The 18,371-nt window shown below is 45.5% G+C and overlaps 1 protein-coding gene across 2 annotated transcripts in view; it reads left to right on the forward strand.

The window, feature by feature from the left end:
* LOC115180019 (carbohydrate sulfotransferase 11) overlaps positions 1–17,902 on the forward strand; it is a 124,111-nt gene extending 106,209 nt beyond the window's left edge. For both annotated transcript variants that reach the window (XM_029741884.1, XM_029741883.1), the window contains exons 3-4: positions 10,516–10,745; positions 12,631–17,902. In XM_029741884.1, coding sequence (XP_029597744.1) covers positions 10,516–10,745; positions 12,631–13,255 — 855 coding nt within the window. In that variant the 3' untranslated portion in view covers positions 13,256–17,902. The remainder of the gene's footprint in view (positions 1–10,515; positions 10,746–12,630) is intronic.
* The last annotated feature ends 469 nt before the right edge of the window (positions 17,903–18,371 follow it).

The following is an 18,371-nucleotide window of genomic DNA, read 5'->3' on the forward strand; positions in this document are numbered from 1 at the left end:
GAGTGAATTAGAACAGATGGTGTTAACACACTTAGCCTTTCTTGTTTCAATTAAAGCATATATCCTGCCTAGTGGTGCGCTCTGAGTTTTGGCGCATGACATTTTCTTTTATGACTTTTCAGCTTCAGCTAAGCGTCCTAATGATCAAAATCTCACAGAGAAGACATGAAATAAATCTTTATTTGGTTTGTCATTGTCTTATTTTTCATGACATTTTAGTCGTAATGAAATATAATTGATTTACAATTGATCAGAATCCATTTTTCAGAAGAAGTTTTACCCGCTCTGTGTATTGCCAAATTGAAAAGAGTGAGGGAGCGTCGCTCCTCCGCACTACATCGCTGGAGAGCAACACACACACACACACACACACACACACACACACACACACACACACACACACACACAGGGAAATGTACAGCTTGTAGCATGCTGACGTGTTTATCCCAGTTGCTTTAGTTGCTTTCAAATGCAATTTAGGAGAAGAGCATGAGAAAATTGAAAATGGAATTCAGACAATGCCTTTGCCAGCTGTGCAGTTCCTCGGCTGGGTGGGAAAATAAATAGTTTTCTATTTTCTGCTCTTTTCACCCTTGGCAATGTCGCAAAATCAGATTGTTGTATTATTGTGTGAGATTAAATGTAATAGTCTCAAGGGGCTTCTTAGCTGTGGATTAGGAGAGAATAGGTGAAAACACACACACACACTCACACTCACTCACGCACTCACTCACTCACTCACTCACTCACTCACTCACTCACTCACTCACTCACTCACTCACTCACTCACTCACTCTCTCTCTGACTGAAGGAGTTTGATGTCAATCAGCTCATTCAGTGATGTATTGACCCATTCAGTAGACCTATACTTCCATCCAGACGTGACTCAGCCAGGTCCTGGTCAATAACATGATCCTGTCTGTTATGTAACAAACTTCTCTCTCTTGTAATGGACTAGGGCCTGTAAGGGCAAGGGTTGGGTGTGTGTAATGGAAGTCTATCGTTATGAGAGAGGTGAACGGCAGGGGTACTATATATGTTCTCCTGTGTGTTTTCTGTAGGCTAATGTATAGGATGCCAAGAGCTTACTGTGTATCTTTGTTTTGGTGTTGTATACTGTAGCTGATTGAAATGGAGGGTATTGTAAGGTGCAGTGGCGGATTTAGGTACAGGCAGGGCGGCATCTTGCCGGGGGCGGCCTGGGGCGCCCGCACAAAATAAAATTGGAATGATGACATTTTGAGCGATCGGTTTTCTATCGCTCATTTGCACGTCACGTCAGTGATATCATGTCACCGTGTGGGACTATGGGTCAATTAACCTTGTCGGAGTGGGCGCCCTGTTTCTAGTTCGTGAGCTAGGCAGGCTATTGACTGGGAAGGTCTCCCACTCAGAGGTACGAGATGGGGAGGGGGGCAGGGGTAGGTTGACCTCAGGTCTCCCCACTGGAATCCCGAGGTAGGAGGAGCGGGGGTAGGTTGACCTCAGGTCTCCCCACTGGAAGCCCGAGGTAGGAGGAGCGGGGGTAGGTTGACCTCAGGTCTCCCCACTGGAAGCCCGAGGTAGGAGGAGCGGGGGTAGGTTGACCTCAGGTCTCCCCACTGGAAGCCAGAGGTAGGGGGACGGGGGTAGGTTGACCTCAGGTCTCCTCACTGGAAGCCTGAGGTAGGGTGAGCGGGGGAATCTATCTATAGCGCACCTCTAACTTTGTACAGTACTAATGCAATTAGTAAAATCAGTCACACTACGAAACGCTACCAAATAAACCACAATTCATTCATAATACTGTGAATATAGTTTCACAGACATATTGTTGCATTTCTTTCTGGTTTGTTCGAAATGGTTAAGAATAATATAAAACCAGTCTGCACAGCACCAAGGTGAATTGGTTTAGTCTTGACTCTTGGTTGACAGTGTTGGGGGATGGGTAATGTAGTCTTGACTCTTGGTTGACAGTGTTGGGGGATGGGTAATGTAGTCTTGACTCTTGGTTGACAGTGTTGGGGGATGGGTAATGTAGTCTTGACTCTTGGTTGACAGTGTTGGGGGATGGGTAATGTAGTCTTGACTCTTGGTTGACAGTGTTGGGGGATGGGTAATGTAGTCTTGACTCTTGGTTGACAGTGTTGGGGGATGGGTAATGTATTGATGCTCCAGTGCCAAATCAACACATTTGTTACTTCTTTTTCATCTTACATCTTTGTATATATGTTTTATATTTATATAGTATTAAATGTTATGATTATTTATTTGTGTTGTTGCAAATGTCTGAATAAAAATGACAGTTAGTACAGAATGGTGTTTTTGTTGTATGTAGACACTGGCAAGGTGTGTACATACAGTAATATATATGTATGCCTCAGGGAGAAGTTTGTTGAATGTAATTGTTGTGACATATAGAGTAGAGAATAAGGCGTGGGTGGGTGGAAGTACCCGTGGTCTGAAGTACATGAAGTACATTGAGCCTGTTTTGGTATGGGGCTCTACATGGAAACACACACATGGAAGAGGTAAAACAATTGCAAAGTTGGAGCCATTTCAGAGTTTCATCAGATGTATACAGTAGGTTCAGGAGCGGGATTTACAGCTGGATGTTTCTGTCCATTTCAGACTGGAATGCAGATGATGTCCCTCCCACAATTATGGCTGTCTGCCCTTTCTCCTTTTCCTGTCTGTCCTTCTCCCTCTTTCCTTCCCTCCCCTCTACCTGTCTGTCTCCTGTCCCTGTCATTACTGTAGTACAGGTTTATTACAGTAGTCCAGTCCAGAGAGGAGGAGGTTGGTCCTTCTGCCCTCTGGCTCTCCTCTCCCTGCTGCCTCCTCAGGAGAGTCCACTCACCAGGGTTAATGATGCACATCTTATAGCTTCCTTTACACTTGTTTTAAAAATATTTTTATCACTCTCTGTCCCTGTCTCTCTTTCTCTTAGTCTTCTCTCTCTCTCCCTCCCTCCATCTCAAGCTCTCTCTCCCACTCTATAGCACATATCCTCTATAGCACATATACATTTGCTCTAAAACAGAGTGAATCAAGTTGTACTGTATTCATGTGGGCCGCCAGCCTTTAGTCTCTCCTTCCCCTCCTCCCCTCTCCTCTAGTACGTCACCTGTGCCTATAAAGAGTTAGTCGTTAGTGTTTGCGACCATCAGCAGATCTGCAATGGGCTATTTATTATAGCTGCGCCGTGCAGAAGAGGAGCAATCGCATATTTCAACATCATAACAAACCTCAGTAAGACTGTTAAGTCAATTATGAAATGAAACATGGAAACGCAGATATTAATAGCTCCTTATTACTCACACATTTCACTCACAAAAGTGCAGTTTTTACAGGAGAGAACGCTTTTGTGAATACAAAAACACAGTCTCTTGGCTCATCACCGAAGGCTAGTTTGATGTGTGGAAATGTGACAGGCTTGACTTGATATTAGCATATTCATATATCTGGGAATAAATGGACTTATGGAGTCAGGGAGGGACATACTGATTTTAGCAAACTGGAAATGTTGCTGCATACACACGCAGTACACACGCACACACGGACACACTAATGTGGTTCGAGGGTTGTGTGTCAGTTGTACTACTCTGACAACTATCAGACGGGCTGCCGTTTTTGATTGACAGCGCACCCTGAGGGAATGGAACAAGAGATGCCGTTGGAGACTACAGACATCACACACACACAGAATCTCAATCGACGAGGACTTTATTGTAGGTACAGAGGAGTGCTGATCTGATACAAGGGTTTGAGAAACCACTTGACTACAGAGAGGGAGAGACCGTCAAAGAGCGATGGCTCATCCAGATAGCTAGGAGGACTCTTTCTAACACAGAGGAGCGCTGTGCTCATGTACTTACCGGTATGCAGACTGAATGTCTGCACTGTTACTCTACAGTAGGTTGCTGTAGGTTGAGGCTCAGAGACAGACTTGGATCGTGTCTGTTCTCCCATAGGAACAGCATGGCAGAATCACTTAGGGCCTGTGAGCTCTGACATCCATCACTGTAGGCTGTCTCTATGGAGAGACACATCTCTGATATCCTTTTCTATCTCTCCATCTCCGCCTCCTCCCATCATTAACACCACATAAGAGCTTCCCTCGCTCCTCAGATAGGAGAAGAGATAAAACGACAGGAAGATAACTATCCAACGGGCAGGGGGAGACATGCCAAGATTCTCTCTCTCTCTCCTCTGTCACCCTGTTAATTATAGTGCTTGTACTCCACCGAGAGAGATGGAGAGATGTTCTTTCGCTCCATGAAGTTGTGCTCAGTGTGATCTAGGGCCTTTATAGCCCTGCGAGGAGCAAAAGTGAAAATTCCACTTAACTAAGTGCTGGTATTCACAGTGTCTCTCCCTCCCAGTCAGCTTTAATTTGATGTGGCATGACAATGGAGATAAGACAAAGAAAAAGAGGGGGGGGGGGAAGATGATGATGAGGAGGAGGAGGGTGTCACTTTTTTCCCTCTGACTCATTCATTATCAAGCATCACTTGTTTGTTGAGTCAGTCTCTCGGGCCTCTCAAACTAATTTGCGGAGAAGTGAAGTTGACATGTCGAAAAATAGAGAGGGAGATGGTAGAGAGAGAGGAGAGAGATGACATGGAGACAGATAGAGAGGGAGATGGTAGAGAGAGATGACATGGAGACAGATAGAGAGGGAGATGGTAGAGAGCGATGACATGGAGACAGATAGAGAGGGAGATGGTAGAGAGAGAGGAGAGAGATGACATGGAGACAGATAGAGAGGGAGATGGTAGAAAGAGAAGAGAGAGATGACATGGAGACAGAGAGAGGGAGATGGTAGAGAGATATGGCATGGAGACAGATAGAGAGGGAGATGGTAGAGAGAGAGGAGAGATGACATGGAGACAGATAGAGAGGGAGATGGTAGAAAGAGAGGAGAGAGATGACATGGAGACAGATAAAGAGGGAGATGGTAGAGAGAGAGGAGAGATGACATGGAGACAGATAGAGAGGGAGATGGTAGAAAGAGAAGAGAGAGATGACATGGAGACAGATAGAGAGGGAGATGGTAGAGAGATATGACCTGGAGACAGATAGAGAGGGAGATGGTAGAGAGAGAGGAGAGATGACATGGAGACAGATAGAGAGGGAGATGGTATAGAGAGGGAGATGGTAGAAAGAGAGGAGAGAGATGACATGGAGACAGATAAAGAGGGAGATGGTAGAGAGAGAGGAGAGATGACATGGAGACAGATAGAGAGGGAGATGGTAGAGAGAGATGACATGGAGACAGATAGAGGGAGATGGTAGAGAGAGGAGAGACATGACATGGAGACAGATAGAGAGGGAGATGGTAGAGAGAGAAGAGAGAGATGACATAGAGACAGATAGAGAGGGAGATGGTAGAGAGAGAGGAGAGAGATGACATGGAGACAGATAGAGAGGGAGATGGTAGAGAGATATGACATGGAGACAGATAGAGAGGGAGATGGTAGAAAGAGAAGAGAGAGATGACATGGAGACAGATAGAGAGGGAGATGGTAGAGAGAGAGGAGAGAGATGACATGGAGACAGATAGAGAGGGAGATAGGAGAGATGACATGGAGACAGATAAAGAGGGAGATGGTAGAGAGAGAGGAGAGATGACATGTCGAAAAATAGAGAGGGAGATGGTAGAGAGAGAGGAGAGAGATGACATGGAGACAGATAGAGAGGGAGATGGTAGAGAGAGATGACATGGAGACAGATAGAGAGGGAGATGGTAGAGAGAGATGACATGGAGACAGATAGAGAGGGAGATGGTAGAGAGAGAAGAGAGAGATGACATGGAGACAGAGAGAGGGAGATGGTAGAGAGATATGGCATGGAGACAGATAGAGAGGGAGATGGTAGAGAGAGAGGAGAGATGACATGGAGACAGATAAAGAGGGAGATGGTAGAGAGAGAGGAGAGATGACATGGAGACAGATAGAGAGGGAGATGGTAGAAAGAGAAGAGAGAGATGACATGGAGACAGATAGAGAGGGAGATGGTAGAGAGAGAGGAGAGATGACATGGAGACAGATAGAGAGGGAGATGGTAGAGAGAGATGACATGGAGACAGATAGAGGGAGATGGTAGAGAGAGAGGAGAGAGATGACATGGAGACAGATAGAGAGGGAGATGGTAGAGAGAGAAGAGAGAGATGACATGGAGACAGAGAGAGGGAGATGGTAGAGAGATATGGCATGGAGACAGATAGAGAGGGAGATGGTAGAGAGAGAGGAGAGATGACATGGAGACAGATAAAGAGGGAGATGGTAGAGAGAGAGGAGAGATGACATGGAGACAGATAGAGAGGGAGATGGTAGAAAGAGAAGAGAGAGATGACATGGAGACAGATAGAGAGGGAGATGGTAGAGAGAGAGGAGAGATGACATGGAGACAGATAGAGAGGGAGATGGTATAGAGAGGGAGATGGTAGAAAGAGAGGAGAGAGATGACATGGAGACATAAAGAGGGAGATGGTAGAGAGAGAGGAGAGATGACATGGAGACAGATAGAGAGGGAGATGGTAGAGAGAGATGACATGGAGACAGATAGAGGGAGATGGTAGAGAGAGAGGAGAGAGATGACATGGAGACAGATAGAGAGGGAGATGGTAGAGAGAGAAGAGAGAGATGACATAGAGACAGATAGAGAGGGAGATGGTAGAGAGAGAGGAGAGAGATGACATGGAGACAGATAGAGAGGGAGATGGTAGAGAGAGAGGAGAGAGATGACATGGAGACAGATAGAGAGGGAGATGGTAGAGAGATATGACATGGAGACAGATAGAGAGGGAGATGGTAGAAAGAGAAGAGAGAGATGACATGGAGACAGATAGAGAGGGAGAGGGTAGAGAGAGAGGAGAGAGATGACATGGAGACAGATAGAGAGGGAGATGGTAGAGAGAGAAGAGAGAGATGACATGGAGACAGAGAGAGGGAGATGGTAGAGAGATATGGCATGGAGACAGATAGAGAGGGAGATGGTAGAGAGAGAGGAGAGAGATGACATGGAGACAGATAAAGAGGGAGATGGTAGAGAGAGAGGAGAGAGATGACATGGAGACAGATAGAGAGGGAGATGGTAGAGAGATATGACATGGAGACAGATATAGAGGGAGATGGTAGAGAGAGATGACATGGAGACAGATAGAGAGAGGAGAGAGATGACATGGAGACAGATAGAGAGGGAGATGGTAGAAAGAGAAGAGAGAGATGACATGGAGACAGATTGAGGGAGATGGTAGAGAGAGAGGAGAGAGATGACATGGAGACAGATAGAGAGGGAGATGGTAGAAAGAGAGGAGAGAGATGACATGGAGACAGATAGAGAGGGAGATGGTAGAGAGATATGACATGGAGACAGATATAGAGGGAGATGGTAGAGAGAGAGGAGAAAGATGACATGGAGACAGAGAGAGAGGGAGATGGTAGAGAGAGATGACATGGCGATAGAGAGGGAGATGGTATAGAGAGAGGAGAGAGATGACATGGAGACAGATAGAGAGGGAGATGGTAGAGAGAGATGACATGGAGACAGATAGAGAGGGAGATGGTAGAGAGAGAGGAGAGAGATGACATGGAGACAGATATAGAGGGAGATGGTAGAGAGAGAGGAGAAAGATGACATGGAGACAGATAGAGAGGGAGATGGTAGAGAGAGAGGAGAGAGATGACATGGAGACAGATAGAGGGAGATGGTAGAGAGAGAGGAGAGAGATGACATGGAGACAGATAGAGAGGGAGATGGTAGAGAGAGATGACATGGAGACAGATAGAGAGAGGAGAGAGATGACATGGAAACAGATAGAGAGGGAGATGGTAGAGAGAGAGGAGAGAGATGACATGGAGACAGATAGAGAGAGGAGAGAGATGACATGGAGACAGATAGAGAGGGAGATGGTAGAGATAGAGGAGAGAGATGACATGGAGACAGATAGAGAGGGAGATGGTAGAGAGAGAGGAGAGAGATGACATGGAAACAGAGAGAGGGAGATGGTAGAGAGAGAGGAGAGAGATGACATGGAGACAGATAGAGAGGGAGATGGTAGAGAGAGAGGAGAGAGATGACATGGAGACAGATAGAGAGGGAGATGGTAGAGAGAGAGGAGAGAGATGACATGGAGAAAAATAGAGAGGGAGATGGTAGAGAGAGAGGAGAGAGATGACATGGAGACAGATAGAGAGGGAGATGGTAGAGAGAGATGACATGGAGACAGATAGAGAGGGAGATGGTAGAGAGAGATGACATGGAGACAGATAGAGAGAGGAGAAAGATGACATGGAAACAGATAGAGAGGGAGATGGTAGAGAGAGAGGAGAGAGATGACATGGAGACAGATAGAGAGAGGAGAGAGATGACATGGAAACAGATAGAGGGAGATGGTAGAGAGAGAGGAGAGAGATGACATGGAGACAGATACAGTAGAAAGACAGAGGGAAATTAACATGCCTTGTTAAACTAGCTCAGTCCTGTCTCTCTGCTGTGTATGGCTGTAGCTCAGTCCTGTCTCTCTGCTGTGTACGGCTGTAGCTCAGTCCTGTCTCTCTGCTGTGAACGGCTGTAGCTCAGTCCTTTCTCTCTGCTGTGTACGGCTGTAGCTCAGTCCTGTCTCTCTGCTGTGTACGGCTGTAGCTCAGTCCTGTCTCTCTGCTGTGTATAACTATAGCTCAGTCCTGTCTCTCTGCTGTGTACGGCTGTAGCTCAGTCCTGTCTCTCTGCTGTGTACGGCTGTAGCTCAGTCCTGTCTCTCTGCTGTGTACGGCTGTAGCTCAGTCCTGTCTCTCTACTGTGTATAACTATAGCTCAGTCCTGTCTCTCTGCTGTGTATAACTATAGCTCAGTCCTGTCTCTCTGCTGTGTATAACTATAGCTCAGTCCTGTCTCTCTGCTGTGTATAACTATAGCTCAGTCCTGTCTCTCTGCTGTGTATAACTATAGCTCAGTCCTGTCTCTCTGCTGTGTACGGCTGTAGCTCAGTCCTGTCTCTCTGCTGTGTACGGCTGTAGCTCAGTCCTGTCTCTCTACTGTGTATAACTATAGCTCAGTCCTGTCTCTCTGCTGTGTATAACTATAGCTCAGTCCTGTCTCTCTGCTGTGTATAACTATAGCTCAGTCCTGTCTCTCTGCTGTGTATAACTATAGCTCAGTCCTGTCTCTCTGCTGTGTATAACTATAGCTCAGTCCTGTCTCTCTGCTCTGTATGGCTGTAGCTCAGTCCTGTCTCTCTGCTGCGTATGGCTGTAGCTCAGTCCTGTCTCTCTGCTGTGTATAACTATAGCTCAGTCCTGTCTCTCTGCTGTGTATAACTATAGCTCAGTCCTGTCTCTCTGCTTTGTATAACTATAGCTCAGTCCTGTCTCTCTGCTGTGTATGGCTGTAGCTCAGTCCTGTCTCTCTGCTGTGTATGGCTGTAGCTCAGTCTTCATCCAAGGTTCCTGAATACGAAGGAACTCCACCACAGCCTTCCAACTACTCTACTATAGAATGTAAACACACAGTACAGTACCTGTCCATACCTGTGTTTAGGACAGGAACTCAGAGACAAAGGGTTTGTCTGAAATAGCACCCTATTTCCTATAGTGCACTACTTTGGGGCCCAGGGCCTGGTCAAAAGTAATGCACTATGTAGGGATTTTGATGCAATTTCTAGATGCACAATAGACTTAACCCGTGGGACCATAACAGCAGTAGTAGTAATATCTCAGAGTTGATGTTTCTATCACCCATGACCATCAGTCTCTGATGACCTCTTAAAGGGAATGGGTGTTACTTAAAGGGTAATGGACTGTGACATGATAACCCCACCGCGTCTGCTCTTTTGAGCTTTTTGTTTGATCATATTTCCCATCGCTGTGCTATAGACATGATCTCTTCAATGGCTAATTGATCTTAACTGGCAGAACCTGTCACACAGTTATATTTAGTTGTGCAAAGCATCTTTTGTTCACGTTTACTCAGATGCCATATACTGTATATACGTGTCACTTGATAAATGGTTCATGGAGGGATTCAAGTACTAACACAAGGCTTTTAGTTTGGTTAAGTCCTGAGAGCATAGAGGTGGTCCCAGACAGGAGTTATTTTAGCAACCCTCCTCAAAGGCCTAGCCCTATTCTCTACTCTCTGGTATGGCATAGAGCTGTGGCACTGACTGGCTGTCGTGCTGTGTGTGCACGTGCGTGTGTCTGAGAATGTGCAGCGATCGATTTAGAGTCCCCGGGGAAACAAGGGAATTCCCTGAAAGAGTCATTCAGGGTACAGAGCAAAAACAATCACCAGCTCTACGAAAATATTCCTGTTCTTTAGATCAAGAACATCCCTCCCTCACTTCCTCCTCTCCCCTTTCCATTATTCCCTCCCTTCTTCCCCCATCCTTCTCTCTTTACTCTGAAATGTTAATATGGGGGTCAAGTGAGCTACTGTTGTATGAAATGAGAACTATGCATATTGTATTAGTCAGCTCCCCATAGATCATCATTTGTATTCCAGAAGATTAATCTCTCTCCCCCCTCCTCCCAGTCTGAGTTTTCCAGTGCCGCCATCCTCCACCAGGGGAGGAGAGACCGTGTAGCTGAGTCATGTCGGGCCCACAGTGCATCCAGCCGCAAGCGCCGGGTCCTGACCCCTGGTGACCTCAAACACCTGGTGGTGGATGAGGAGCATGAGCTCATCTACTGCTATGTCCCCAAGGTGGCCTGCACCAACTGGAAACGCGTCATGATGGTCCTCACGGGACGCGGCAAGTACAGGTCAGTAGCATAGGAAACTACTATTAAGATTTGAGATAAAATGCAAGACACATTTTCTGAAAGGGACACAATAAATAAACGATTAAAGATGTAAAAAGCTGAATAGTGGATAATGTTGTTTTATTTTATAATACTACTACTGATACGACTACGCTGTCACAAAACATTAAGAACACCTTCCTAATATTGAGTTGCATCCAGCCCTTTTGCCATCAGAACAGTTTGTTGGGTCATGGACTTTACAAGGTGTCAAAAGTGGTCCACAGGGATGCTGGCCCATGTTGACTCCAATGCTTCCCACAGTTGTGTCAAGTTGACTGGATGTCCTTTGGGTGGTGGACCATTCTTGATACACACGGGAAACTGTTGAGCGTGAAAAACCCAGCAGCGTTGCAGTTCTTGACACAAACCGGTGTGCCTGGCATCTACTACCATACTCCGTTCAAAGGCACTTAAATCTTTTGTCTTGCCCTTTCACCCTCTGGATGGCACACATACACAATCCATGTCTCAATTGTCTCAAGGCTTAGAAATCCTTCTTTAACCTTTCTGGCGCAGGCGTTCCGCTAGCAACCCACCTTGACAACATCCGGTGAAATTGCAGAGCGCGAAATTCAAATTACAGAAATAGTAATATTTAACACTCATGAAAATACAAGTGTCATACATCAGAAAAAAGCTTAACTTCTTATTAATCCAGCCGCTGTGTCAGATTTAATTAAAGGCTTTACGGCGAAAGCACACCATGCGATTATCTGAGGACAGCGCCCCGCACACAAAACCAATAAAAACATTTTTCAACCAGGCAGGTGCGCCACGAAAGTCAGAAATAGTGATAAAATAAATGCCTTACCTTTGAAGATCTTCTTCTGTTGGCACACCAAAAGGTCCCAGCTACATCACAAATGGTCCTTTTGTTCGATAAAGTCCTTCTTTATATCCCCAAAAACTCAGTTTAGCTGGCACGCTTCATTCAATAATCCACCGGTTTCCCTCCTTCAAAATGCATACAAAATGAATCCAATAAACTTACCAAAAACTTACCAATAAACTTCTCCAAACAAGTCAAACAACATTTATAATCAAACCTCAAGTACCCTAATACGGAAATAAACAATACAATTTAAGACGAAGAATCATTATTGTCTTTACATTTACGTAATTTAGCAGACGCTCTTATCCAGAGCGACATACAAATTGGTGCATTCACCTTATGATATCCAGTGGAACAACTGCATGCATCGCTTACCGGAGAGATAAACAACAAAGAACGCGCTCTCATCCATGCGCATGAAAACACTACAGCCAAAATGGGAGCCACTTAGAAAAACTACAAATTCTAGCTCATTTTTCCAAACTCTTTGTAAAGACTGTTGACATCTAGTGGAAGCCCTAGGAACTGCAATCTGGGAGGTTTTCCCTTCATATTAAACATGACAGCCATTGGAGAAAAAAACAATTCTGGATGGTTTCTCCTTGGGTTTTCACCTGCCATATCAGTTCTGTTATACTCACAGACATTATTTTAACAGTTTTATAAACTTTAGTGTTTTCTATCCAAATCGACCAATTATATGCATATCCTAGCTTCTGGGCCTGAGTAACAGGCAGTTTACTTTGGGCACGCTTTTCATCCAGACGTCAAAATACTGCCCCCTTGACCAAAGAGTTTAACAAGTGACATCAACAATGGATCATAGATTTCACCTGGATTCACCTGGTAACTCTGTTATAGAAAGATCAGGTGTTCTCAATGTTTTGTATACTCAGTGTTTATAACTGCTGTTACTATTACTACCACTCCTATTACTACAATTTAGATACTTTTCATTGTTTGTGTTGTTTTTATTCTGTTCCTCGTGGTCTTTATTTCTCTCCATCCCAGTGACCCTATGGAGATCCCTTCCAACGAGGCCCACGTCCCGTCCAACCTGAAATATCTGAACCAGTACAGCATCGCTGAGATCAACCACCGCCTCAAGAGCTACCTCAAGTTCCTGTTCGTCCGGGAGCCCTTCGAGAGGCTCGTCTCTGCTTACCGCAACAAGTTCACCCTCAAGTACAACTCCTCCTTCCACCGTCGCTTCGGCACCAAGATCGTCCGCCGCTACCGCAAGGACGCCACGCAGGAGGCGCTGCTCAACGGCGCCGACGTCAAGTTCCGGGAGTTCGCCGAGTATCTTGTCGACCCGGCCACGCAACGCGACGGCCCGCTCAACGAGCACTGGCAGACGGTGTACCAGCTGTGCCACCCCTGTCACATCCACTATGACCTGGTGGGCAAGTACGAAACCCTGGAGGAAGACGCCAACTACGTTCTGCGGCTGGCGGGGGTGGGCGAGTCGCTGCGCTTCCCGACCTACGCCAAGTCCACCCGCACCACAGACAGCATGACGGCCCAGTTCTTCAGCAACATCAGCTCCCAGCAGCACGGCCAGCTCTTCCAGCTGTATAAACTGGACTTCCTCATGTTCAACTACTCCACGCCAAGCTATCTGCGACTGGACTAACGACTAGAGGACCAGGACATGACTAGCCAGCTGGGACTCTGGGCACGATCCACTTTTATTAAGAGAAGAAAAAAAGAACTGAGAGAAAGAGAATAGATATTTTTGCAAAAGATTTATTCAAAAACTGTCAACGCTGTTTCTGGGGGGTGAACAGGAAGGGCTGAGGTGAATGGGAGGGACAGAGATTGAGGAAAGGTGCTGGATCCGATTTGACGTGATAGATTCTTGGTTATCCAATCAGCATTGTCCTGAAGGTGATAAAGGAGGAAGTGGAGATCCTATAGCATCAGAATGCAGGGTTCGGCTGGAGCTGATGTCAGAGGTTTTCTAAGAGGGGACATAGAGGAGAGAAGCAGGACTCCTGGAGAGTGGTCGATGTGTGTTCTGTATGTACATGAGGTGGGACTCTTGACCAATTAGGCTGCTTTGGAATCTGCACAGCAAAGGGTGGCGTCGCATGCACGTGCCCTGGCCCCAAAGCATCATGGGAGCTGAGCTTATTTTATAACGAACAATAACGAAACTCCGTCAAATTGTAAAACACATCCATGTCCTTCAGTGTGCTGTATCCTGGGTGTGTTTGAGAGCGCCCACCAATTATACATTTGATAAGTAAACTGGCTCTTGGCTCCACCTCAAGCCCTCCTCATTATAGCTGGCTATTGACTTTGCTCTAAAGACCTCTAGAACCATCAGGCGTAAACAGTGGAGCTATAATTTACAGCCAACTGCTCTAAAGTAGTAGCTATGCTGTCAAGATCGCCATCGTCATAGGTGAAAAGAACTCCTGATCCTGAGGTTTGCCAGGTGAGGCCCCAGACTCCCACAGCAGGATCTGAAAAGGCGGCCATTTTAGAAAGACGCTGAGCACCCTCGAGGCTTTGAGCCACAGGAAGTGGTCAGAAGGAGTGATTGATAGGTGTTAGGTGCCTCCCACTGACCCAGAGAGGAACTGAAGAAGAGATGGCCCGTGTGGCTGTGAAAGGGTTTAAGGGACAGGATCTCATAAACCCGCCCACACCACGCCCCAAAACCAGGGAGGAGGGCCATAACCCTGCCCACGGGCCATGCCCATTACCCCCTCCCCCCCTCGACTACCAAACATGTATATTAGTAAATTAAGTCTATCTTTTTTTATGTCTTGGTTTTATTGTCTTATGAAAACATTGCTGCGAGCAGCAATAAAAAATATTATTGAAATTACTTTTACTGTCGGGGGGTGGGTGTGGTGGAAGAGAGAGGAAGATAAAAAAAAAAACTTGGCAGATGAACGATTTAGTAGAATTTTTTTTTTTAAGATAAAATTGTTTTTATGAGTTTTGTTTTTCATGTTTTTTGTCCTGAGTTGCCTCCGGTACACTGTTAATAATAACATTTTAATTGTCTTCCTTTTTCCCGAAGGGCGTACAATACAATAAAGTTAAGTCCATGGCTTTGGTTTCTCTGTGCGTGAGAGCTGGGATATCCCATGGGATTTAGAGTTATTCCCTCTCTCCCCCTTAATCAACTGAGTCTGATGCCAAACGGTTGGAACACTGCCAATGACAGAAAGGGACAGTCAACTTAACTCTTATCAGTACTTTTCGGGAAACATCCAATAATTTACAAAACATTTACAATCCTGTGATTGAAACTCTAGCATGAGAAAAGTATTCTACATACATATGTACATCTACAGTGCAGACTACTGCTCAGAATCAGAAACAACAGCAGTGGTTGCCTTGATAATGATCGATAATAGAACCGTCTGCCTTTGAGTCTGGCGGTGACACTCAGGTCTGTGTCCCTCCTCCTCAGGTTAAAGTGCACTGTAATCCTTACTCTGTGTAGTCTATGGGATCACAGAGAGTCGTATACACAGTGCAGGAGTGGGCGACGGAGGGAGAGAGAGGAGGCAACTTAATTAGCCAAGCTGGGAGGGAGGGAGTCCTCTTTATTCTTTACACCCCTTTGTCATTCTTCCTCCATTCAGGCTTCAAAGAGAGAGGGACGTTTATTGGGAAAGTGGTGTATTTTTATATTGCTAGGTCTGAGCAGAAGTAACAGCAGCACAGAAGAAATGATCACTGCTATATTCATCTGTCCCTCTGACTGTTAGTTTAGACAGGCGTGGTGACTAATGACAAGCTCACCTCATTCTGTCATAGCTTCTAAAATATTGGTGGCAGTTGTGTGTGTTTGCATGTATGTGTCGTTATAATTAGCAACTGGTTTGGAGGAACAAGGCCCTTCACATAGCGCTCTGATAGAGGAAGGCTATTGGTTTGGCCTACATCTCCGACCCCATCCACTTACAGAAAAAATGGGAGCATTCTGAGCTCTCCCTTCTCACACACACACACACACACACACACACACACACACACACACACACACACACACACACACACACACACACACACACACACACACACACACACACACACACACACACGCACGCTGATGCCACGCAGCCTCTTACTCAGCAGCTGTACTCTAGTGAGGGTTGGTAAGTGAGGTACGGAGGGAGAGGGGGATGGTTGGGTATGAACACATTTAAAACACCACACACTCAGCTTATCTCTAACTGCCTATTTAACCTCCAAAATGAGACACTTTACTCAAAGGCTTCACAACTCTACAAACAGTTATGGAGTCCTCTCCTCTTTACTCCAACCTCTCTCTCAAAGTGGCCCCATATAAAAACAGAAGTGGGTTTTTGGACAGTGGCAGTGATTTCTACCCTCACAACAGGAAAAGGGCAGGCTTCTTATACAAACAGAGCTGTTAAAATCCCACAGAAGCCCAGCCTAACGATCCCTGTGGAAATACTGACCTGATTCCCCCCCAAAATATATTCTCCATTCTTATTCTATTTCCTAGCTCAGTCTACCTATAAATCCACCTGAATCCAATTCTGACATGTCCATTTAGTGTTCCTGTGCTGTAAGTATTTATTGACGAGTGTACGGGTATATTTATGTTGTTGGAGAACGACGTCTATTGTTGGACTGAATTACATATTTACTGTGTTGCTAAATGCAGAAGCACAGGAAGTGCACGCTCCTCTGCACATAGGTAAACATATCCACTCCGGGGCCAGGGGTTTCTAGCCAGAGATAAGCATGGATGGGGCCGTTATCTGTCAGTGCTTTTTTTGGTAAATAGTTTATCTTTCTGTCTATGAGATATTCTTATTCAATCAGTCTCTGTGCAACATTGAAAACCTCCCCATAATGCCCATGAAACTTCCTTTGTGTTACACATAAAAGGGTCCCCATGATGTTTCCTGCTGTTAAGAATTAGCCCTTTAGTACCAACTCTCAGACCATGAGGCTTTTCAGAAATGTTGAAAATATTGCCAACTGTTGAAATCACTGGAAGGTTGTTAGAGCAGATCTCCCACTCAACTGCACATAAACCAAAGCCTGGAATGGTAATAGAGCTCTTTAATTTTCCCTGTCTTAATTATGGTTTTCTATGTTGTTCTGTTGTATTCCTCTGCCAGCAACACTCCACAGCAGCTTCCACACTTTTCATTAACCTCATAGAAATATAACATATAGATAGAACACAGTTTCTTAGATATGACCTACAGCATACATGTGTTGAATGGAACCATGATCATTTTGTTAATTTCAATGATTATGTCCAATCCATTCTATGGTTGCCTCCTACATAGCCTATAGTACATGACCACAGGGCACTCCAGTCACCACAGACAGTACCTTTTATAGGGTCACCACAGACAGTACCTTTTATAGGGTCACCACAGACAGTACCTTTTATAGGGTCACCACAGACAGAGTCAATCGGTGCTGAAATGATCTGTGCCTTTTCATTCCTCTCATTGGAGCACTTTACTGTCATCTGATTGGTCAGTCCACACACACACTCTCTCCCTCTTCAACTGTCAGATTCAAGTTGAAAAACAGCATCCACACACGAACACAGTCAGATCACCTGTAGAGAGACTCTTGTGACCACATCAAGAAGGTTTGCAAATAGAGGGTTTTTGAAATGCTTGCTCTGCTCAGATCTTCCCTCCTCTCCTAAACCTTCAGATACAGGATGGTTTTCTGTGTCTCTGTGTTGCTCAGAGGTTGTATGTACACCCTTCAAATCCACACTTCAACACTCAGATCTCTGTGTGCTAGTTTCAGTGTTCTCATCCGTTGCCAGATGGTGAGTGTGTGTTGAGGTGTGTTCACTTAAATCAATGTTGTTGACAGTCTAGGCTGGCTACTCTGCTGTTAGATACCATGTCATCGGCCGGCTTGTGTCGGAGAGGTCACTATGTGCTGTACCAACGAGTGTGTATCTGAGCTGTGTGTGTGTGTGTGTGTATATATATTGGAGGTCGCTCTGTACTGTATTGTACCTGCGCTGCCTTAGAGTAACTCCATGAACTCAAACAGCCTACATTGTATTTATTTATTCATTCACCAACGACTACCCATCACATTCCTCCTGGTGGTCTCCATGGCAACACACCTGGACTTTTCTCACGGGACAGACTGTCGGTTCATCGTCAAGGCCCTCTCACCAGAAACATGAATAATTGAATATATCGACTGCAGGTAGTGGGAGAGGAGTTGTGATCCCCAGCAGTGTTCCATGGTTCATTCTGTCTGATGTTTTCCCAATAAAACGCCTCAGAAACTCAAACCCAGATGCCTCGGACTACTGCTTTTTTCACTCTGCAGACAAGCAAGCGTGCGAACAGACACAACAAACACACCAAATTCTATATATCAAACGCTAATCACACACACACACACACACACACACACACACACACATTTGTTACATTATCACTCACTGCCCAGTGGTTTCATGGGTATTCTCTGGTTGGCATGGATATCGTCTCGCCAACCCATGCCACCCGATGATTCCAAGCTTGGCATTACAACACATGCCATCTGTTTTGTTTGTGAAAAGCCTGCACATGCCGGTCTGCCAAAACAATTTTGTGGGTTACCGTGGTTACTCCTGAGACATTGCTGTGCTCCATGATGGACGTATATTCATGTGGTATGTATAATGTACAAGCTGTCATGTGCGGTCCACATTGGTGTGCAGTAACTGAACTGGCTACCTTTGATATTTGTGGAGATGAAAAGCTCCTATACGAAGA

The sequence above is a fragment of the Salmo trutta genome, chromosome 40, assembly GCF_901001165.1.
Source record: "Salmo trutta chromosome 40, fSalTru1.1, whole genome shotgun sequence".
NCBI lineage: Eukaryota > Metazoa > Chordata > Actinopteri > Salmoniformes > Salmonidae > Salmo > Salmo trutta.